The 24,980-nt window shown below is 36.5% G+C and overlaps 1 protein-coding gene across 8 annotated transcripts in view; it reads right to left on the bottom strand.

Annotated features, from left to right (window-relative positions):
• Positions 1-24,980, bottom strand: part of otofa (otoferlin a) — a 565,861-nt gene that overhangs the window by 267,300 nt on the left and 273,581 nt on the right. For all 8 annotated transcript variants that reach the window (XM_039748301.1, XM_039748300.1, XM_039748302.1 and 5 more), the window contains exon 4: positions 6,490-6,589. In XM_039748301.1, coding sequence (XP_039604235.1) covers positions 6,490-6,589 — 100 coding nt within the window. The remainder of the gene's footprint in view (positions 1-6,489; positions 6,590-24,980) is intronic.

Raw genomic sequence — 24,980 nt, 5'->3', positions numbered from 1 at the left:
AGTTTTAATCCTATCACCAATCGTTCTCTTTGTGGAGTTTGCACATTCTCCCTGTGCCTAACACAAATTTATCTGTAAGTAATGTAGTTTTCCTCCCACATTCCCAAAAGCTGTGCATATCAGCTTAACCGGTGATTCCATACTGGAACAGTGTGAGCGTGAACGTGAGTGTGGCTGTGGGCTGAAGTGGGTCCTGCAATCGACTGCCACCCCGTCCAATGCCATTTCCTACCTTGTGCACAGGTTCTGGCTCAAACCAACTCTAATTTGGATTAAGCAAGCTCACGACTTATGTGTTATTTCTAAAAAACACACATCTACTGTATGTTTATTAAAAAGATTATTTAGGTGACAAAATTGTTTGAGTGGCAAAAGAGATTCAAATCAATTAGAATCTGTTTTTTATTATAATGTGTGGCACTCCTGTTGACCAATGAGCTGTGATTGCTGCTAGGAAGGGGAAAGCTCAACCTCTGCGTACTCAGCCATATATTTACCATTGCAGTGGCTAAAGGGACAAATATTCATTCATCCAATTAATTAATGAATTTTCTGAAAAACATTTTAATCTCACATATCACTTCAATACTGATACCATTAGTAAATAAACACTTAATAACAGCATTTACAGAAGATTCAGAAAGTATTCAGACCCCTGGAATTTCTACACATATTTTTCTTTTTTGCAAACTTGTGCTAAAATAATTTAAATTCCTGTTTTCCTCTTCAAGTAACACTCAATACCCTAGAACAACAACACAAAAACAGAAATTTAGAATTACTGCATATTTATTAAAAATAAAAAACTGAAATATCACATTGACAAAAGTATTTAGACCCTATGCTATGAAATTTGGCTCAGGTGTATCCAAAAGTTTTGATCATCATTGATGTTTCTTCACCATGTCTGGTGTCCATATGTTGTCAATTCAACTGATTGGACATGAATAGCAAAGTCACACATGTCTATATAAGGTCCCACAGTTTACAATGTACTGTATATCAGAGCAGCAATGAAGCAATGACTTTGAAGAAGTTATCTGCAGGGCTTAGAAGGATTGTGTTAAGCCACAGATCTGGGGAAGGCGAATAAAAATATCCTGCAGCACTGAATGTTTGGATCAACCATGACTCTTCCTAGAGCTGGCCACTAAGTCTCACTGAGCAATTGTGTGAGAAGGGCCAAGGTAAGTAAGGTGGCCAAGAAACAGTTTGTCACTCTGGCTCAGCCCCAGAGACCCTGTGTAGAGATGGGAGAAACTTCCAGAAGGACAACCGTCACTGCAACATTCCACCATTCTGGGCTTTTTGAAAGAGTGTGGCCAGACAAAAGCCTCTACTTAGTATAAGACACATAATAACCCATTTGGAATTTGCAAAAATGGCACCTTTTGGACTCAGATTGTGAGAAACAATGTTCTCTGGTCTAACTTAGCATCATTTCTTTAGGAAATCAGGGACTTTTCTTAATATGTGCAATACCATTCCACCATGGTGGCAGCATCATGTAGCGTGGTTATTTTCAGTGGCAGGATGGGAGATTAGACAGGGTTAAGGGAAACCTGAACAGAGCAAAGAACAGATGTATCCTTACTGAAAACAATACATCTTATACAGTACAGTATTTTGTACAGTGCTGTTTACTGAATGCAGATGCAGAGTGTTGCTCCAGAGCACTCTGTACTTCAGACTAGGCCAAAAGTTCCAGCTTCCAAAAGGACATTAAGTCTAAGCACAAATTAAACACAGCACAGGAGTACCTTATGGAGAACTCTGGGAATGTTCCTGAGTTGCCCAGCCAGAACCCAGACTTGAACCCTATTAAACATCTCTGGATAGATCTGCAAATAGCTGTCTGCTGACAGTGCTCAAGGGAATCTTTAGAGAAGAATGGCAGAAAATCCTCAAATCTGGGTGTGCAAAGCTTGTTGTGTCATACTTAAGAAGACTTCAGGCTGTAATTGCTGCCAAAGGTGCTTAAACAAAGTTTGAGTAAAGGATCTGAATACTAGTGCCAATGTAATATTTCATTTTTTTTATTTTTAATACATTTGCAAAAAAATGATAAAATTATGTTTTTGCTTCGTCATTGCCTATTATGTTTTCCTTTATGTGGGTGAAAATGAATTTAAATGATTTTGTCAAAAGGCTGTCACATAGCAAAATGTGAAAAAAGTAAAGGGGTCTCAATAGTTTCTGAATCCACTGCCAATGATACTGAAATAGATTTATTTAACTAAATACACCTTGGCTCATTTTAATTAAGGAATAATTCACTGAAAGATACAAAAGTACAATACTGTAGAAATCTCAAAAGGACATATACAGCAAATAGAAATAATAGAAGCGAGATCACCAAAAGAACACCCTTAATAAAGAAATCTAAAGGGACACAGAATCATGTGTGTGCAATCAGAAAGAGAATCGCCTAATGATTTAAGACAACTGTCAAGAGACTCAAAACTCTCCACTGCAATTAAGATTGCAGTAGTGCTGCCAATCCCCTGATACAGCACACTCTACAGCCTTCTGAACAGACTTATAACAACTAATTTATCATTGGCTTATTGGCTTCCAAGAGTTTAGCTGAGGTTTTGTTTTGCCTACAGTATGCCATTTAGATCAAAATTATGTTGTTTATGAGACCAAGGAATTGCCTAACTAACACAAACTGCTTGTCTTACACTGGCACTCCTATCTTGGGTTTACTTCAGTTTATAGAGATAGAAAATGAACTAATATCCAAATGTTTGATTTATTGTTTACAAATGCTACAATCTGACTGTAGTTATTCCTATTTTCACATTCTGCTTGACAACAACAATCTCTTTAGCACCACGGAGACCACCAAAAGAAACAGCAACATAATTTCAATTGATCACATATAACCCCAAGCTATTGCATATCAAACAGCTGTTTTGAGCCAAGTAAGCTGTACTAAATTAGGAGAAAATGAATATCTTTGCTGCAGATAAACAACTAAAATCACTTGTTTTTTTCTATGCAACCATGAAAACATTCTGTAAAAGGTTAATTTTAGAACAACTGCTAACCAAGAGCATGGAAGTGTGGTGGTTGTGCTGCAGTCTTACAGTAAGGAGGACAGTGTTCTCTGGGTCCTCCCTATGTACATTTTTCAGGTTCTCCTTGTATCAGCATGGGTTTCCTCTGGGTGCTCCAATTTCCTCCCACGGTCTAAGGACATGCAGGTTAAGTGGACTGGAAACACTAAATTGCCCTTTTGTGTGAGTGTGTAGTATTTTGTTTGTTCCTGCCTTGCACCCTATGCTTGCTGGGTTATGCTCCAGCTTCTCTGTGACCCTAATTAGGATAAAGCAGTACAAGTACACTGATAAAATATACAGTGGGTACGGAAAGTATTCAGACCCCCTTAAATTTTTCACTCTTTATTATATTGCAGCCATTTGCTAAAATCATTTAAATTATTTTTTCCCTCATTAATGTACACACAGCACCCCATATTGACAGACAAAAAAGAATTTTTGAAATTGTTGCAGATTTATTAAAAAAGAAAAACTGAAATATCACATGGTCCTAAGTATTCAGACCCTTTGCTCATTATTTAGTAGAAGCACCCTTTTGAGCTAATACAGCCATGAGTCTTCTTGGGAAAGATGCAACAAGTTTTTCACACCTGGATTTGGGGATCCTCTGCCATTCCTCCTTGCAGATCCTCTCCAGTTCTGTCAGGTTGAATGGTAAACGTTGGTGGACAGCCATTTTTAGGTCTCTCCAGAGATGCTCAATTGAGTTTAAGTCAGGGCTCTGGCTGGGCCATTCAAGAACAGTCACAGAGTTGTTGTGAAGCCACTCCTTTGTTATTTTCCTAATAACTTAATTTTCCTGCAACTGAAAAACACCCCCCACAGCATGATGCTGCCACCGCCATGCTTCACTGTGGGGACTGTATTGGACAAGTGATGAGCAGTGCCTGGTTGTCTCCACACATACCACTTAGAATTAAGGCCAAAAAGTTCTATCGGAGTTTGCTAAAAGACACCTGAAGGACTCTGAGATGGTGAGAAATAAGATTCTCTGGTCTGATGAGACCAAGATAGAACTTTTTGGCCTTAATTCTAAGCGGTATGTGTGGAGACAACCAGGCACTGCTCATCACTTGTCCAATACAGTCCCCACAGTAAAGTATGGTGGTGGCAGCATCATGCTGTGGGGGTATTTTTCAGCTGCAGCGACAGGACGACTGGTTGCAATCGAGGGAAAGATGAATGCGGCCAAGTACAGGGATATCCTGGACAAAAACCTTCTCCAGAGTGCTAAGGACCTCAGACTGGGCCGAAGGTTTACCTTCCAACAAGACAATGACCCTAAGCACACAGCTAAAATAACGAAGAAGTGGCTTCACAACAACTCTGTGACTGTTCTTGAATGGCCCAGCCACAGCCCTGACTTAAACCCAATTGAGCATCTCTGGAGAGACCTAAAAATGGCTGTCCACCAAGGTTTACCATCCAACCTGACAGAACTGGAGAGGATCTGCAAGGATGAATGGCAGAGGATCCCCAAATCCAGGTGTGAAAAACTTGTTGCATCTTTCCCAAGAAGACTCATGGCTGTATTAGCTCAAAAGGGTGCTTCCACTAAATACTGAGCAAAGGGTCTGAATACTTAGGACCATGTGATATTTCAGCTTTTCTTTTTTTAATAAATCTGCAACAATTTCAAAAATTCTTTTTTTTGTCTGTCAATATGGGGTGCTGTGTGTACATTAATGAGGGAAAAATTTATTTAAATGATTTTAGCAAATGGCTGCAATATAATAAAGAGTGAAAGATTGAAGGGGGTCTAAATACTTTCCGTACCCACTGTATATTCTCAAAATCAATACAATAACATGCAATTACTTAATAAATGAAAAAATAACCCAATCCTTTCATTCTCTACTTTGCTGGAAAGGAGGAGTCTACCAGGCAGGAAGTGCCAGCATAAGCCAGCCCAGAACTGGAATGCTTGTCATTCATGAAGCACTTTCACACATACAGCATATGCACACACACTTCCACTTCCACACTCACTCATGAAGTGTTAATTTTTAACAGTCTTAGGAGGCATAAGGAATATTGCTGTACTCATAGAAAATTCCAGATATGGGGAAAATGTGAACTCCACACAGAGTTTGTCTGAGCTGCAATTGAAACCCAGAACTATGTAACTGTGAAGCAATAGCACTAACCACTTTGTCACTTTGTGTCCTTAACAATTAAGCAGTCTAATTATTGCAAATATAACCTTCTAACTAAGCGACTAAATGTCCATGAGAACCTGCAACTGCTACAGAAATAAGTTATGACACACTGTTATAGTTTTCCTAAAACTTATTTTTTATTTATTCATTCATTTTCTGAACCAACTGACTGCAACAGAGAATTGTAGGAGGCTGCAGCCTACCTGGCATCATTAGTTGTTAACACAGGAAACAAAAGATGGAGTGGGGTGCAATTACATGAAACAGCATGCTAACATTTGTTACTGGACTCAGGCCTAGGAGAACCTGGGCCAGGTACAGCTACAGGGTGTAGGCACAGAGATATGGTGCCAAAAGCATTAAAGAAGCAGGCAGCAATTAGGAATCTTTGACAATGCTTACTTTTTTTACCCAGAGGTAAATTATATACTGTTGCTGCTTCATTGTCAACATGGCATTCGGATAAAACAATGGTACATACCAAATTTCTCTTATTAAACAATAGTATTTTTACTACCTATCAAGATGTACATTGACCACTATATGCAGATTGAGGACCAATATCCCCAGAACTTGTTCATTTTGAAAGGTAGTAATTACAAACATTTTCGGAGGAAACTGGCAGTACTGTTATCACATTACAGTACAGAATTTTGATTTTTTCATTTTTATCAGTAAGTATATCAACATATCTGTGTTGACTTTTCTCATTCTGCCCATGTATGTGTGTGGGCTGTACTCTTGGCAGTAAACCCCACATCCCTAAAGAGTTTCAGGTCAGTTTAGTTGGCAATCACATGACTGGTCCTTGCATGAGTTGCAGCTTGTGTGAGTGGGCCCTGCAAATGGCACCTGTCAGGGGCTCCAACTAGCTTCGCATCCAGCACCCCTAGGACAGGCTCCAACTGTAGTGTCCCAATGGATTAAGCCAGATTAACTATAGAAATGCTTTATGGCACATAATGATATAAACTGTTAATATACATATGATTACAATAACACTCCAAATTTAAATACACTGAAATAAGGTGGAAAACAGACATAGTCAAATTGGCTCAGTCTGTTTCACACCACTGGGTCATTCCCCTCTGTCACACTTGATTAAACACACATATGAAATTAAGGTCAACACGAAGGAGACTCTACAATGCCGACTTTAGCTTCTCATTAATTCTCAGAAATAAAGAAATACTTGTAAAAAAAATAATTAAAAACTAAGTAGAATGCAGAATCTCTAACCTTTATATAAAAATTATCATTCTTACCCGAATCGCACTGTTATTGTCATCTATTAATGTATCTGATACTTCCAGCTGTCCTTCTTCTACTACTTTCTGTAATACCATTCGAAAAGTTCCAATAAGCCTGAAAAAAGTAAGAAATTAGGATATTTCATTTATTTTCATAAAACAGTATTATTGTAACAAACAAAAGAGATATTATTCTGTCTAGTAAACATCATAACATAAAATGCGAAATGGGCAACTCTTAATTGGCTTAAGAGGATTGGAAAATAGAAATACAGGTGGATAGATAAAGTGAAATATTAAAACAACAATTACATGCTAGTAAAACTAGGTCAATGTCAAAGAAAACATTTAATGGTTAAAAAAAAATAAACACTGTTATCACATCTTGCTCAGTGAAGTCAAATAAGTTTTGTTACAGAATACCTATTTAAACATTAAAGACCAATCCTGGTTGATAGGGCAGATGTGTTAAACAGGTAATTGAATTCAAAATATGATAACAAAGGAGTAGTAATGGCAATCCTTTTTTTCCTCTGAGGCAATTTCTGATGCCGAAGGGCCCTATAGTATAGTAGCTAAAAACAATGAAGCAAGACAAATCTGGCCAACATATGCTGTATCCACCTCACTTGGGTGATAAGGGATTTATATTTACCTCTACTATTTCCTTAAATACAAACATATGCAATCACAAACTTATAATGACACAGATTAAATGTGTTCTAAACTTGCTTTAGATCACTCAACAGCAATCACATTATCTAAAACTATCTAAAAAAATAAAGCTTTTGAAAGAAGTTTCTCTACTTATATTCAAGACATTATTGCTTCTTCTGCTCAGTACATCAACAGTTACTTAAGATTTTTTCATCTTTCTCAGAGCTTGGCAATATGCCCCTTCTGTTGTTCCTGCCCATGATACATCCCTCTGGTAACTTAGAATATTAAGCACTAGTAATTCAATGTAGAATTTGCTAACGATCATAATGGACATAGTCCATTTTCTATTAGCAAGAGAAAATGTTAAAATGAATCTTACAAACTGTACGTTGTATTCTGTATTGTTAAAATTCTCCGTTTTCTATTAATATTTTCTATAGGTACATTTAAAATGGGAGGTTTAAAAATATCCTGCATAATAACATTAGCTTTGAAGATAAAATTACTTTTCTGAACACAGAAGCAGATATGTCATGAACAAGTGTACCATGTCCCAAACAGGCTAAAGGTAAAACTAAACAGATTATTAGTGACACAGGATAGTTTGAGCATACTCTTTTTAAGAAAACATGGTGATGGATTTTGGTGGTGGTCATTCTTGACATTTTTTGAGACTCTTGTAAGTTAAGAAATAAAGCAGGTTTGCTATTTACGATGTACTCATACTGACATATCTAGTTTTTTCTAGCATCCAATGTTTAAATTCATATAAATATTTAATAGTGTTCATTGTCCTTCTGCCATGAGTTTATGTTCCATGAATACTGATTAACAGTTATTTACATTGAAAGGGCTGGTGTACTTAAGAGAACATGGAAATGCAAATGAATACTCTTGCAGGCCAAGGTACCAGAGTTATAAAATTAATACAGTACTACCTTTTAAGCTAAATAGATAGATTCTAGCAGAAACAATCTAAACCTTATGTAAATTAAAGTTTTTTTGTGCAACATCTAAGAAGAGCATTGCAGTTGTTCAGAAGAGAAATCACTAATGCATGGAGTGGACATGTGCTTAAGGCTTTAGGGCTTATACAGCATATTAATTCTATTAGACCTCAGTGCAAATGTTGACACTGTCAGACATTACATTCTACTGTCGAGAATGGAGAACATGCTGGGTATCTTTGGCACTGCCCTCCACTGGTTCAAATCCAATAGGCAAGAGTTTGTTAGTCTTGGCAACAACAGATCCAGCTCGGCGCCAGTTACACAAGGAGTTCCTCAGGGCTATGTCCTCGGCCCTCTTCTTTTCTGTATTTATATGCTTCCCCTTGGAAATATTATTCGTAGTTATGGAATGGGCTATCATTTTTATGCAGATGATACTCAACTCTACTTCAATGTTAAAAGTGGAATTTCATCAGAGCTTTCTCAGCTCACAACCTGCCTTAGTGAAATTAAAACCTGGATGGAGCGGAACTCTTTAAAATTAAATTGCAACAAAACTGAACTCCAGCAAATTGGGACTAAAATGCAACTTAATAAAATGAGCTCCTTCCCAGTCCATCTTGGCGGTGATCTCATCAGACCTGCCTCTACTGCAAAAAATCTTGGTGTCATTTTTGATTCCTCCCTCTCTTATTCGGCCCACGTAAATCACATTAAGAAACTTTCTTACTTTATTATTGTAACTCGCTGCTGGCAGGTGCACCTTTTAATCTTATATCACAGCTCCAGCTTATTCAAAAATCAGCTGCAAGAGTCCTTACTTGAATCAGCAGCAGCAAGCACATCACACCCATCCTGCTCTGCTTTCACTGGTTCCCTGTGTCTTACAGAATCAAATATAAAATCCTACTGATAACCTACAAAGTCTTAAATAACCTCACACCAAACTACATCAGTTACCTTCACCATCACTATGTGCCTGTCTGACCACTAAGGTTCCCTGATTCAAGGCAATCTTGTTTTTCCCCACACTAATCTACACTCCTTGGGTAATGGGGCCTTCAGTTGTATAGCACCCAGACTATGGAATGACCTACTGAAATTAATCAGGTCAGCTGACTCCATGAATTCTTTTAAAAACAACTCAAAACTCAACTGTTCAGGAAGGATTTTAGCTCTACTTGACTTTATTACCCTGTTCTCGGTTTACCTCTCTGTCAAGATGCTCATGTAACCTGTATGTGTGTGTGTTAGACCATTAATTATGTTGTCTGTTAGTCTTTTCTCTGAATTTACTGTCTTAATCTTCTTTCTTTATTTATTTGGTTTGTACAATGCTATATACTGTATACCCTGTCGTTCTTTCTTATATTCTGTAAGTGCCTTGCGCATGGGAAAGGCGCTATATAAATAAAATGTATTATTATTATACTTTGTGTATGTCATTGTGTAATTTCCTAACTTGCATGTGTCTATCCTTTGTTTTTTTCCTCTATATATGACTGAAATATGTAAATTGTTTTAAATTGACAATAAACATAATCTTCCTGACACCTTTGTAATACATTACTGAGAAACAAACAGCAAAATCTTTGTGTTAAAATATTAACACTTCATGTAATAAGGAAGTAAATTCTGCTCAACATTACTGTACCCCAAAATTAGGTTGATATATACAGGGATTTCACACACAAAACCACTGTAGCGAAGCCTGGTCTTTGTATATTCTCTTTTCTAATTATTTATGCACTTTATTTCTCATTATTACATTTTCTGCTTTTCAGCAATATGTCTATTTCATGCTGTTTACCCCAGACCAAAAGAAACCAGCAAAACCTTTTCAGCAGCGTGTTCATGAATTACTTCAGGCAAATTAAATTTTTACTTTTTCAATCAATAGATCTCCTTTTAAAGTTGTTGTAATTGGCCTTCAAAATTATAGAAGAATGCTGACTCTTCTACTTTGAAAATTAAATCTACTTTGAAGCATTTTGAAGCACTTGTCTTTTAAATAGCTTGGATGATAATGCACAATAAACCTCAGTGTACTCTGTCAATTAGTCACCAGGTAATGAGAAATTAGGCTTTTAAACCCTGCATTACTGGTGGAAATATATATATATATATATATCTATATATATATATATATACTGTATATATCTATATATATATATATATACTATATATATCTCTATATATATATATATATATATATATATATATATATATATATATATATATATATATATATATATATATATATATATATATATATATATATATCTCTATATATATATATATCCTCTTTAATGCTAAAAAACAAGAAATCGACACCGGAAACACGAAACACAGTTTATAGCATTCCATGCAGTTCTTGCCCAGCGGCACACATAGGACAAACATCAAAAAGAATCGCAACACATATACATGAACATCGCAACGCCGTCAGAAGAAAGGACTCAAGATCACTGATCAATATGCATACTAAATCAATAGGACATACATTTAACTGGTACAATGTACAAGTAAGATTTAAGGCCAGTACTAAAAATGCCAAGAGCTGGCTGAATCTTGGCTATCAAACGAGAACGCCATCAACAGACATTTGGATATAAACCCAGCATATGCAAACTTAAGAAGAACATGCTCATAATAAATAAAACTTTACAACCAATACCCCCCCCCTCCTGAATACACTGACTTACCAAAAAGTTCTATTTTGGTCTCATCCATCCACAAAACATTCTTCTAATAGCATTTTGGTTTGTCCACGTGATTTTTAGCAAACTGCAGACGAACAGCAATGTTTTTTTTGGAGAGCAGTGGTGTTCTCTTTGGAACCCTGCCATGCACACCATTGTTGTTCAGTGTTCTCCTGATGGTGGACTCATGAACATGAACATTAGCCAATGTGAGAGAGGCCTTCAGTTGCTTAGAAGTTTCCCTGGGGTCCTTTGTGACCTAGCCAACTATTACACGCCTTGCTCTTGGAGTGATCTTTGTTGGTCAACCACACCTGGGAAGGGTAACAATGGTCTTGAATTTCCTCCATTTGTACACAATCTGTCTGATTGTGGATTGGTGGAGTCCAAACTCTTTAGAGATGGTTTTGTAACCTTTTCCAGCCTGATGAGCATCAGCAACTCTTTTTCTGAGGTTCTGAGAAATCTCCTTTGTTCGTACCGTGATACATTTCCACAAACATGTGTTGTGAAGAGCAGACTTTGATAGATCCCTGTTCTTTAAATAATACAGGGTGCCCACTCACACCTGATTGTCTTCCCATTGATTGAAAACACCTGACTAATGTCACCTTCAAACTAATTGCTAATCCTAGAGGTTCACATACTTTTGCCACTCAAAAATCTATATATATAATTCACTAAGGGCACACGACAGTGAGCGCAAGTAAGATAGAACCACGCCCGCCAACTCACTGAGTCCCACCCGCCAACTCTAAGACCATGGGATATGCTCAACTGAGCCCCGCCCGCCAACTGTAACCCTCCTACTGCGTCATGGGATATGCATGACAGAGCCCCGCCCACCAACTCTAACTCTCACCCACACACAGGCGACACAGCATTTCTCGCCAAGCATCTGCAGTACGCTTACAAAATAAAGCAAACTCTACATGCAGCGAAAATTTACTTCTCCAGCTAGATTCCATGCTCAGAACCAACAAACCCTTCACTAAATCATACAAACACATGCATGAAATCGCTGAGTACAATCCAACAGCAGCTGTACGAATGCTTTTCGAGGAAAACCCTAGGCAGAATTTATGACCCTACAATGCCCTGACATGTCACACCAATGTTGCAGCGATTTTCGTCGGAGAAGATGGCAAACCACCTGCCGAAAGGGACATTTGCATCTGTTCCATAGGCAACTCCTGTAGGCAGATTTCCACTCTCAATATGAATTGCAATCCTTTGGTTTACCCACTTTTATTCCCTTATAGGGTGACCAGAATTTTTTGGGCCAATCCGGGGACATGGTTGGGTTGGCGGGGCTTGAGGAGCATAGGATTTACAGATCACGAGTAGGGACTCTAAACACTAGAGTACAAAGCGAAAGCTTTCTCGCCAAAGTGATTTCTCGCCAAAGTTGCAGGATGTGGTAAAGCATAACCTCTGTCAAAACACCGTGCATACACGCTGAGTTCAAATTATCGTGGTGATGAGATACCATCAAAAAAGTGAACCAGCTGAAACCAGGGATGAAATCTTAAACTGGTGACAAGACGGGGACATGTTTCTGAGTGGGGACAGTTGTCCTAAAAAGGGGACTGTCCCCAGAAAACAGGGACGGATGATCACCTTACCTTATGGAGACATTGGCTGGCACAAAGATTTACAACATGTTCCAGATAAAAGAACCACCAAGCGAAGAAAGCTTACTCAATGCCAATTTTACACGTACAGATTAGCAATGAGGAATATATTTAGTATTTTGCACTCCAGCGGCGAAATATTCCAACAGTACGTCGTAGATGCGACGCACGTCTTAACTATCTCAAATTAGATCAACAAGATTTGCGTGTGGAACAATACAAAGGACTGTCAGACACGCTGCAAGCAAACGCTGAAAATAAAAACATACGTGTAGGCAAAATGATCATATTACCGTCCACATTTCCAGGAAGTCCAATATACATGCAACAAAACTAGCAGGATGCCATGGCCATAATATGTAAATTCGGACAGCTTCATTTATTTATCACTAGCAAAATACCCGCGCTTCGCAGCAGCGAAGTACTGCCTTAAAATTTTTATTAAGAAGAAAATTAAACCTTTTTAAACTGAGGGAAAATATACCAATAATTATTTGTTAAGGATCTCTTTGTATACCACATTGTGAGTTCGGCCCTCCGGTTGTAATATGACCAAGCTGTGCGCTGAACTTACTCTTGAGCATGCAACGTACAGTTGGCCATGTGAAAAGTAATCTTGTTTCAAATCTCACAGTTTGGATTGCTGCTGTCATAATTGGTTTGAGTTTCATGGTTTGTTTCAATTACGACAGTATTTGTAGGACTTGTGTTGAAGTGACATTCGGCTTCTGTCAAGCGTTGTAAGCATACAACCGGTTTCATCAATAACTTCACATTCAGCTTTTGAGAGTTTAAACATTCATAAACATCAAAGTGTCCACTACTGAAATCGTCACCTGTGAGTCCAAGATGTTTAAGAGGCAATGGCGGTTGTCGAAAGCTGTAAAATATTTGGCCATTTCGTTACACTTGAAAGCGACAACCGAACAATTCAGCGGCAGCCATCAACTCACATGCAGAACCATAGGTGAAGGGCTTAGCTTAAGCATTTCACTCTTATAGTGCTCCTGTGTAGTATAATTATCTCCTGTACCATCATCAGTCCACACCTTGAACCTGTCCCAGTCATTCAATACATAAGACACAATGTTCCTCCGGTTATATCAAGAGTGAGGCTGATATGGCCGTACAATATGTAACACAGAGAATGGAAAAGGCAGGCGCCATCTCCGGGCATGGAAACCACTCGGTAACTGACAGTTCTTTGATCGATGGTGATCACCTAGATAGACATGTGAATGGGGGTACGGTTGGAATGATAATGGAAATGGGTACCTGAACAATGTAAAGTATGTGTAAAATACCTAAACAATAACTATAATCGTAATAAACGAACAATAAAACAGCGGAGAAGCCATGGATTAAATAAAAAGGCTGTAGTTATCAGCAGAGAGATGTGAATCCCGTGGCGAAGCAAGGAAGGGAATGTAGAGACCGGAGCGACGGATGGCCTTATATAGGCAGGCAGCCAACAACGTGGGAGGCGTTGGGATGGGGGACCCAACGCCGCCTCACACGGTGACCGAGCTGCAGGCTATGGACGTATATATGTACGTAAGTAGGATTCAGTTAGCGTTGGGAACCCACATACCAAATTTCTTGAAGATGGGCCCATAAGACCGTTGAAAAGTTCAATATGGCAGCTGACAGTGGCATCATACCACCGAAATAAGTACGTGCATTGGTTTGGGTAGCGCACCTACCAAATTTTGTGAAGATGGGGCCATAAATAAGAAACTTCAACATGGAGGACGTTGTCGACCGTTATGACTGTTACGTGTAGAATTTCTAAATGAAACCTGCTTAACTTCTATAAGTAAGCTGTAAGGAATGAGCATGCCAAATTTCAGCCTTCTACCTACATGGGAAGTTGGAGAATTAGTGACGTTGGAAAGTTCAATATGGCGGCCGACAGTGGCGTCATACCATCGAAATAAGTATGTACATCAGTTTCGGTTAGCACAGGGAAGCCGCCTACCAAATTTCGTGAAGATGGGGCTGTAAATAAGAAAGTTCAACATGGCGGATGTTGTCGACTGTTATCGTCCGTCATGACCGTTACGTGCAGAATTTCGAAATGAAACCTGCTTAACTTTTGTAAGTTTCCAAATTTCAGCCTTCTATCTACACAGGAAGTTGGAGAATTAGTGATGAGTGAGTGAGTGAGTGAGTGAGTGAGTGAGGGCTTTGCCTTTTATTAGTATAGATTTTCACATGTAATCCTGCTTGTTCGGAAATTCTACGTGCACTGTCAGATACCCAAAGACTGGAGCACAGACCTGATATCCCACATGCTGTTTACTCTTCACAATAATTCTCACAACCAGTCTTCAGCCACGGTCAGTTGTATGTGGCTTTTTCTAAGGTTAGATCTTTCTACTCATTATCTGTCGTCACAACCAAAACACCTATTCACACCTCCGTCTTTCAAGAAGTATTTATTTCTTCTTGATTTCTGAATTCCTTTTTCACCATTTTCCATTCCTATTCTTACACCGCCATATGCTACAGTGGGCTTCGGCTAGTGTGTAATAATCAATCATTTTCCTCAATAAATAAATGACCAAGTATAATATTTTTGTCTCATTTGTTTAACTGGTTTCTCTTTATCTGCTTTTAGGACTTGAATGAAAATCTGATGATGTTTTAGGTCATATTTATGCAGAAATATAGAAAATTCTAAAGGGTTCACAAACTTTCAACCACAACTGTGTATAAATATCTTGTTTTACATTTTCTGTTGCACTGAACCTATGGCACACATATAAGTGAAACTGCTTAAGTTCAGCTGAGAAATTACTGTTGAAGTCCTCTGGGTAAGCATCAATCAGCTTTTCACAGTACTTAGAATACTTTTCAATTTTAGTAGATGACGAAGTGACATATGGCAGATCACTTAGACAAGAAAAATCTCTCAGCTATTTCTGTGTATATCTCTTCTCTCCTTTTCATCTCAGTTTCAAGTTTGTCAACAATTATGTAAAAGGTGCTGATATGAAATTTATCTCTGGACTACAAATTATCCAATCTCCTGCCAAAACCTGTAGAAATTGACTTTAACCCCAAAATTGATTTAAAAATTTATTTTGTGAGGCACTGCTTTTCGATAAAGATCTGATCACGTTTTTATCATTACTTGAAGAGAAAATGGCTTCCGAAATTGTACAAATTTAAACGTCTGGGTCGACTTTAAAGGTTTTTTTTAAATGTATGGTTTTCATTTTGACATGAAAACCGTAGATTTACCATTTTGATTATTTAATTTATTTATGGCTTATATATCAATTTAGCAAATCTATTTACACATATTCTTAGTACAAGATTTGAAGAATATTTTGTGAAAGTTTTGTTAAATTTTTATTAGTAAAAAAGTTATAAACAATTTTATCTAATAGTAATCAGCTGTATGATTTTCACTTTTACATAATGTAAATGAATTTAAAAATATCCAAGAATAGAATTAAATAGACTTACCAGAATATTTTTTTCCTCAAACTGGGAAGATTTTTTGTTTTTGTTTAAAACAGAAAATAACGCTTTCTACGCACTATAAATTTATTTTAAGTTAAATAACAGATAATTCACGAAAAACAACAATTACATGATAATATTTTTAAATGAACTATTATTTAAAAATATAAAAGCATATTGTTTTGAATCAAATTATTTTCACAATATTTTGACATAGCATGACGTTTAAGGGAATCACCATGAAATGGGAATTCCCCATCATAGATGGCACCAGTATGCAGAATGCACTGTGTAAGGCGCCATACGGAGGCATTATTCATTTTTCATAAAATTTTGAAAATGGCTATAAATTTAATTAATTTAATAATTGATGTGATAAATTCGGCCATGAAAAATTTTTGTGGTGCCCCCTTTACCCTTGATGCCCTAAGCATGTGCTTTCTTTGATTATATGGTTAATCCAGCACTGTGTGTGTGTGTGTGTGTGTATATATATATATATATATATATATATATATATATATATATATATATATATATATATGAGAGAAAGAGAGAGATATTTTTTTACATTTTTTGAGACCCTCTGCAAGGGTTGTTTGCCTGTCGCCTTGGCTACTGCAGGTTCACCGCTCCACAGGAGCAACCGCAAGGTCACCACCTCCTTGCACAACGCTTCGGTTGCCTGATGGGTGATGCGGGGAGCACTATAAGTTGGCCACTGACCTGGCCCCAGTCCTTCCCATCTGGTGTGTCTGTGTATTGGAGAGAGGTAGTTCCCGCTACAATAAATAACCTTGCTGTGCCTGTTTCAAGTTGAATAAAGCTGATTTTCCTGAAATCCTTAGACTCACCCTCATCTTTCGGGTGCAAGGAAGAGACTCATGCATGCATATATTGTAAGCCACTAGGGGGAGCACCGCCACCCTCACCCACTCACAGACAGGCAGGAGACAAGTTTGCCACACACCACATGTTTATTTACAGTTTTCTCACCAGTCGATAATAGCCATAAGCACAATGCAGCATCCCTAACACCATTCAGTCCCTTCTGCCGCCAGTCGTTCTCCCTCCACTCCTCTTCAGGCTTTGTGTATATACAGTATATATATATATACACACACACACACACCCACACACGAACGCACACACAAACATACACACACAGACACACAACAGAATGTAAACCTGGCAATTCTCAGTGCACATGATAACCGTGCTTTGATTTATTACTCATTCCACATCTTTTGAAACATTTATGTGACTTCATTTTATTTTTTTTAACCAGAATTTTAAATCAACAGCAAAAACTGTTTTAAAGCTGATGATTCATGACACATGGTTTTAGAGTGATTAAACGCTAAGTTTTCAAATTGAAGCTGATCACATACACTATTTAAACAAATTCATTTAACATTTTTACTTTATATTTATTTGAAAGTAAGAGTAATACTGGTAAACAGATTGTTACCCCTTAAATTTTATTTTTATTTACTATATATTAACTTATTCCATCAATTTTGACTTCAACCCACAAAATGGACATGTATTATTAGAAGTTCTTTTTGCCTTAATTACTACAAGTGCAGTTCAGCAGGACTGATCACTGCAAAATCTACGCCAATTTAGGAAAAGTGTGATCCCCTAATTTATAACATGAGTTGTTGCCTTTCACCTGATGCTACATGTATTGTCTCTAGCTCTCATGACCCTGTATTGAAATAACCTGGTTTAAGAAAAAGAAACAAATACAAAATTTTGAAAATAATTATTAAAATATGTATTGCAATAAAATTATACAATTTACTAGCATTCCTCAGTACAATATTTTCTTTGTCCACTTTTCAATGTATAGTTTAAAGCAATAATACAGCTTAGTGTCAACAACTTTTCAATTAAGCTTAATATAATTAATTAATTATAATTAATTGATGAAGCATAATGGTACACCAGTGGTAGCACTGCTGTCTCACAGTAAGGAGACCTGGGTTCACTTCCCGGGTCCTCCCTGAGTGGAGTTTGCATGTTCTCCCAGTGTCTGTGTGGGTTTCCTCCCACAGCCCAAAGACATGCAGATTAGGTGCATTGCCCATCCTAAATTGTCCCTAGTGTGTGATTGGGGTGTGTGTGTATGTGTGCCCTGCGGTGGGCTGTCACCCTGCCCGGGATTTGTTCCTGCCTTGTGCCCTGTGTTGGCTGGGATTGGCTCCAGCAGACCCCCATGACCCTGTGTTAGAATATAGCGGGTTGGATAATGGATGGATGGATAATGGTAGATAATTTTGTCAACTATATTCTGAGATTTTTTTTTTAGGAAGGCAGAAGTTTCAAGATAAGGATAATATACTCACTCATCATGCTATTGGAGCTTGGTAAATTGTTGCATGTTTATTGGCACATACAAATAGGAATTACTCTGTACACAATAATAGCCCTACACACTTACAGTATATTAAACTTATAGCCAGCAAAGGACATAATCCTCCCACATACTGCATGCTCTGCAAATGTGTTATTATGCATCTTAGCACATTGGCATTAACTTATATTTTTAATTGGAAATCATCATAAAAAACCGAAACCTGTGCAACTATTGCTACTTGTAGAGTGAATCAACACAATAGCTTTCAACTTGTGAAGCAGGATATATAAGCATCCAAATAGAACAGCCTTACTGAAACAATTTTACTCCACCACATCAAATTATGTGCACAAAAAGGATGAACTTGATCTCATTTACAATTTACACTGTGATAAAAATCAACCTATTATTGACTGTTAAAAAATCCATCATTTAAATGTTATCTAACCATCCAACCTAATCAAAGGTTCACTGAGATAGAAGGAGATGTACTGACATGCTGACATTATCCTTGCGAGTGGAACTGGAAGAAGTGCCAAGTGTTTTGTTTTGCTGCTGTGTGAAAGTTAATTAAATACAAATTTTGTTTCTAAAAGCCTCTAAGTAGGTGAATGGGAATATTTAAAGCTTTCCTTCATTTGTTTATTATCTGCACAAGAGCAAAGGAAGTAGAGTGTGAAGAAGCATGTAGAAAAGTTACTTGCTATCTGTATTAAAAACTAGCATTGCCAAGTCAAGGTGAGGCAGAGCAGAAATCGCAAAAAGTAGTCATGGAAACCAACAAATATGTAATTAAATAACTGCTGTTGTAGCGATGAATAGTTAAAAGTAACAGCAATTCTGTAGTGGGAAGAAGGTAAGGCAAATAAAAAATAATTGGTTAGAGCACCATATACTGTATATTAAAGCGTTAGCACCTGTAGAAAGCTAGGGCATACCTATTCATTCTTTAGGAAGAACATATTTAAGTACAAGTAGGTGGCTGACTTGAAAGCAGTTACAAGAGAGGTTCAGTGGTAAAAGAAACAGACAAGTGAAAAAGTAAATAATTAGTGGCTGATATTCAGTAAGCAAGTTTTCTTAGTAAGAAGGAAGTAATGTGGAAAAAGTTTTATTTGACAGAGTAGTTCTTTGCAGTCAGAAATGTTAATACAAGCATTCATTAATGGGAAGGAATACAAATGGTATAAGTAGAACTTTAAATTAAGGAAGAAATAAGAAAGGTGCAAAGTTAGTAAAACAGGGAAAAATTAGGCCTTAACAACTTCAATCCAAACAAAGACACACAGCAGACAGTCAAGGGGGTGAGTATTACAGGAGCTTAAGGGGCCAGAAGGTATTGATAGATTAAAGAACTACTGCAGTTATTCATTTTAATAATTTAAGTTAAATCAAATTTTATAAATAGAGTTGAGCAGTTCAGTAAATTAAAGCCAAATTAAAAGAAATTAGGCCAGGGCAATGTAAGTCCTGTTGGATGTTTTGGAGAATGGGTGGGAAGAATCAGTCATTCTTGAAGGGTATGTCTGCAACAGATGCCAGCTGATCCAGAACCTCGAGTTTAGAGTCACTGAACTAGATAATGAGTTGGATGGCCAGAGCTGTAAGGTGGACCAGGCCTAGGTATCCTTTAGAGAGATAGTGTACACCTCTAAGGTGGCGCAGGAGAAAACTCCAGATCAGATGGGTTGAGATTAGTGAGTTAACAGTCACAAGACACAAGGCAAAAGATGAACACCGTCCAGGGACATCAACTCAAGATCTGGAAGTGTCAAATCATTTTCAGGTCATTGCAGAACTGGGCGGAATCTCTGAAAAGTCTAAGGTGGTACGAAAGTATGAGGAGCCTCAACTGATCACCTCAAGACCAGTCCCCAGAAAGAGAGAGACTGTGACGAGGGGACACAATCATTATAGTTAAGTGAAATGTAGATTTGAACCAGAGACAGACAGTCTTACACAGTGTCGCCTTCCAGGTGCACTGGTGGGAGACACCCTTGGAAGGGTGGATATGCTCTTGGTTATAGTGGGGGTGGATCCACTTGTCATTGTCTATGTTGGAACAAATGGCATACATAAGTAACAAGGAAGCCTTCTCTGAAGTTCAGCCTGTGTCGTGTACCAGTCAAGGTAAGACTGAGGAGATTAGAAGGGTAATATGTAGAAGAGAAGGGTATACCTTTATGGGGTGTTTTGACTTCCTTTGTAATAAATGGGACCTGATTTTGCACAACAGGTTATATTTGAACCATATGGACACAAATATTTTAGGGGAACATATGAGTGGGTTAATTGGGGATTGTTCAGAGTAGGGGGTACAAGGAGTTTAGGACAGGCCAGGTTTACAACTTTACATGAAAGAATGAAAAAAAGTAAAAACCAAAAATACACATAGTAATAAATTCTAATGCAAAGTTTGGATGAAAAAGAACCACCATTAAATAGCATCTAAAATAAGAAGTTTAAGCCGCTTCTATGCTAAACCTAAATTAGCTCTCATTTGTCATGAGATGTGACAGTTCATTGAACTTATTTAAAATAAATCAAACTTTCCTCATTATATACATTCAGGTCAGTACTGATACCCTTCCACCTTACTTTTATCCTCAATCTGGATCTTGGCCCTTTCCATCCTCGGACAAGCAACTCATCTCAAAAGGTGAAAAAGAGCTCCTTAGGGGCAGTGATCACAGTGCCACCAGCTGAGAATGAGAATATTTAAAATATATCATAGCTTATATTCTTAAAGTCTCTTATATTCTTGGAGACATGAGGAAGCCTTCAGATCCTTTATGCTCACCACGTGAAATCTCTTAAGTACACATCTTGTCTAAAAGAGAGTTAAAGCAAGCCAATGCCCAGGTATGCGCTGACATAATTAGAATTAATAATTCGTAAACTTTATAGCATTAATAATTGTTAAAAAAAGGAAAGAAAGGACAGAGAGCTGCCACATGCACAGACCCAGAAGAACTATGATAAAATCAAATTAAAGTGAATTTTAAATTCAATGTTAAAGAAGTCAGAATATTAAAGATGAAATGTCAGAATAGTTCAATATGGTATGACTTCATACTATGTGTTAATATGTTAATACCCTGGTTGTATTATTTTGTATAGCATGTAGTTTGTCTTGTTAAAAGATGTGGATCAACATTTTAGCACCCTGCAAAGATTTATTTGGTTTAACCTACAAAGACATTAGTCCTATTGAAAGTTAGTGTGAATAGGTAATTTAAAGATCAAATTACGCATTTACTCACCTTTTTATGGACTTAATCCAAAGGTTATGTAATGACATTTCTGTAGCATCAGGCACAGAACGGAGCACATTTCTGTATACCTACCCTGAGTCACACTTGTACAGTTTCGTCACAAAACCACAGAATTTGCATAAAACAACCACAAACAGAAAATCAGGGTCTTATACAACTGACATTATTTAAATTAATTGTTTTAATGGCAAAAAGGATCATTGATTTGAGTGACAGGCGTTTTTTACCTTTTTGTGTCTATCTAGCAAAATAAAGATACATATAAAAATGAAGTATTCAATAAATATATATGTATCTTTAAACCATGATTAATAATAAACAGAACTGAGTATCCAGTACCGAGACAACAGACTTAAATATTAGTAAAGAATACAATGTTTATAAAGATATTTCAAGGTAAATGGAGGCATGTTAATCTTTTAAATTTTTTTTAAACATTTAAAATATCTGTCCTAATCAAAAACAAAGAAAGCAAAGTAACTGTGACAGGGGCAAAGATCACTGTTGAATCCTTGGAAGCAAAATTCTAGAAAATCATAACCATCCAATCTTTTTAGCATAGATTGTTTATTTTCTAGTAGATGATAGCAGAGATGCCTCAATGTTATGTATAGGCTTTACAACTTTAATAAAAATAGCATTTAATTGCTGCTTGAGTAAATGTGCACCAAATCCAAATTTCCATACAAACTGAGTGCATTAAATATATATATTCTCTTTGAAGCTCATAGGTAAACAAATTCCTTTTTGCTGACAGTTGTCTACAGTTGTCTGCTTTTTTTCTGTTGAACACTAACATGTTCGGGTGTGTTTCAGGACATAAATATAATATTTTTTACTTTTTCACTTTACATTTGAACTGATTAGTATTAAAAAAAAACCTAATATTTGTACAATACCCTCATTCTTTCAATACTAACAACAGGCACATTACTATTTGTGCAGATTTTTAAATTTCTGAGTGGCGTACTTGAATTGTTGTTTGTCTAAAGTTTCTGGGTAAAATATTTTCTACAGGGCGTTAAAGGTTAATTTAAAAGTATACATAAAGCTGTCATTTTGTTCGGTATATTAATTATTTGTGGGATTATTATAACCATTCTAACCTATTCCTAAAGGATAAGATGGTTCTAGATTGATTTACAGTATGTGTCCTAAGAATATTTTGCCTACTCAGAATGACTCATCTAAGTGAATGAAGAATCTTGATACTATGAACAGAATCTTGATTTGATCATACAGGGCTTTTTATCTAGATTACAAAAGCTTGCTTTACACAGTCACCTGAACAGAATAATTATATTGAATGCTAAAATACTTTCTTCATTAAATCCATGGTTAGAAATTGAGGACAACAAGATCTGAAAATTCAATGTAATACCATTTAAGTCAAGAATGGAAGTGACTGAATTTTAATTTTCTATTAATAGGCAAATTGCTAAACAGGCTCCTTAATACTTGAACCTGGAACAAATACACACAAAACTTCACTGTATCATACATCACCCTTAAAGGAGTTGTACTATAAAATGGTTTATTCAAGGAAGGGTAGGCAAAATTCCAAAAATGAAACAAAAAATGAAAAATCTTGAAAAATCAAAAACTTCTGAAAACCTCTGAACCACCAAGGACAGCTAACCTCGTATGTGTTACATGCTTATTTGTTTTGTGTCCCTTTTTTATGTCAATATATGAGTGGTCCATACAGTATATATGTACTTATATTTCTGTATTCCTTGTGTTAATCAATACATTAATTATTCATTTTTTTAAGATCAAGTGGGAACATCCATTTACATAGAAAGATAAGGAAAATAAAGTGTGAGCTCTATCAAGTATAGATGAGAATACTCAAAAACACCTTTACCCCTGAGAAGTTAAAACCTGAGTTTCTCAATTTGCAGTAAGCTCACAGGCTTTTATAGGTGCACATTGCCATCCAAATTTACTGGCTAATTAATATGACACATGCACAGCTGTGGACCACAAAGCACTACATTCCATTTAGGACCTGCACAACACAACCTGTAATAAAAAGAGAAATAATATTGTGAAAGACCCATGCCATGCAGTAGAGTCAATTTTTCACCCTATTCCATTCTGACAAACAGTACATCTCATAAGTGTACTGAACCACTACTCATAGTTATAAATACATGTTCTTCCATGTATATTAATTATATAGGTAGCATTCTAATGGCTGTTGTTATTTGTTGCCTTTTTTTGTTGTTGGTATTATGTTATTGTTATTCGTGTGAGGAAGTAATGTTAGTTCTTAATGCTAGTAAATTCATTGTAGACAAACAATATAGCTTTATTTGAAATGTTAAAAGAATCCTCCAAATTTGGGCATTTAGGTACCCTCTCCAGACTGTCTGCAGCCAATAAGTTGATACAAATATTATATGCTATGAGATCCATATTTGAGGTTTTCGAAAAGCATTACTATTTCATAAATTCCATAGGAAGCAGTGAACACAAAATGTTAACAAAAAAGTAAATTTTATTTTACTAATCAGTAAACAGTCTCATAAAATCTATGGAATTACAGTATTTGTATGTTGTTTTTTTTTAATGACAAGAATGACATATAATCTACATATGAACAAAACTAGGATATAAAGTATAAAGCTATAAAGAATATATGTTGACATCTAACTGTTTCAACTTTACATCTAAAGATAAAGTGATAATGCAAGATATCTCATTAATCATATTAACATTAGAAGAGCACAGTATTATCATAAGTAATAAGGTTCACATTTTCAGAGAAGTTTAACTTAATAATTTCATTTGTCGTTCCCTTTATAGCTTATTCAAATTTTTACCAGTTAGCTATACTTAAAAGAGAACAATGCAGCAATTTGTCAAGGTAATGCTGTAGAACATGAGATGCTTTGTACATTTATCATACATACAGTAATCCCTGACTTTGATTGATTTCTTCTATCTAGTGAAATATGCAATAGTTTCAAAAGGATTTGCACTAAACCCTTTAGTTGCTGTGAATGGTAAAAGTTATCCAATTTCTAATTTGAGCAGTGACAATAGAACAAATGTGTACAAAACATTTAGCAAAAGATTAATAATACAAGTTGGCAGAACTCCAGGATCAGAGTGTTTTTTCTAGAATATGTTTAAATATAGCGTATACCCATTTTTTACTTTATTGAAAACACAACAGTTATGGTTTGTTGCTCCTTTACAATAATCCCTAAACTATCTGAGAATCTATGTGTGTATAACTGCTGTGTTTTAGCACCTTTTTCTGATGTTGTGTGAAAGGCCATTTACCTAACAGATTATGACATATCTTCAAAAGATGACAAAATAAATTTATTGTGCTGGTATTTAAAGGCTTTCTGACAAATAGAAAAATGAAGCAATTAGTAATGGCAACATACTAGTCAGATCAATGAAACATTATGTTAAGTTTACAGAATTTTTATTTT

The sequence above is a fragment of the Polypterus senegalus genome, chromosome 3 (assembly GCF_016835505.1).
Source record: "Polypterus senegalus isolate Bchr_013 chromosome 3, ASM1683550v1, whole genome shotgun sequence".
In the NCBI taxonomy this organism is placed as follows: domain Eukaryota; kingdom Metazoa; phylum Chordata; class Cladistia; order Polypteriformes; family Polypteridae; genus Polypterus; species Polypterus senegalus.
Note: the sequence above shows the minus strand (reverse complement) of the source record. Positions and strands in the feature narration are given on the sequence as shown.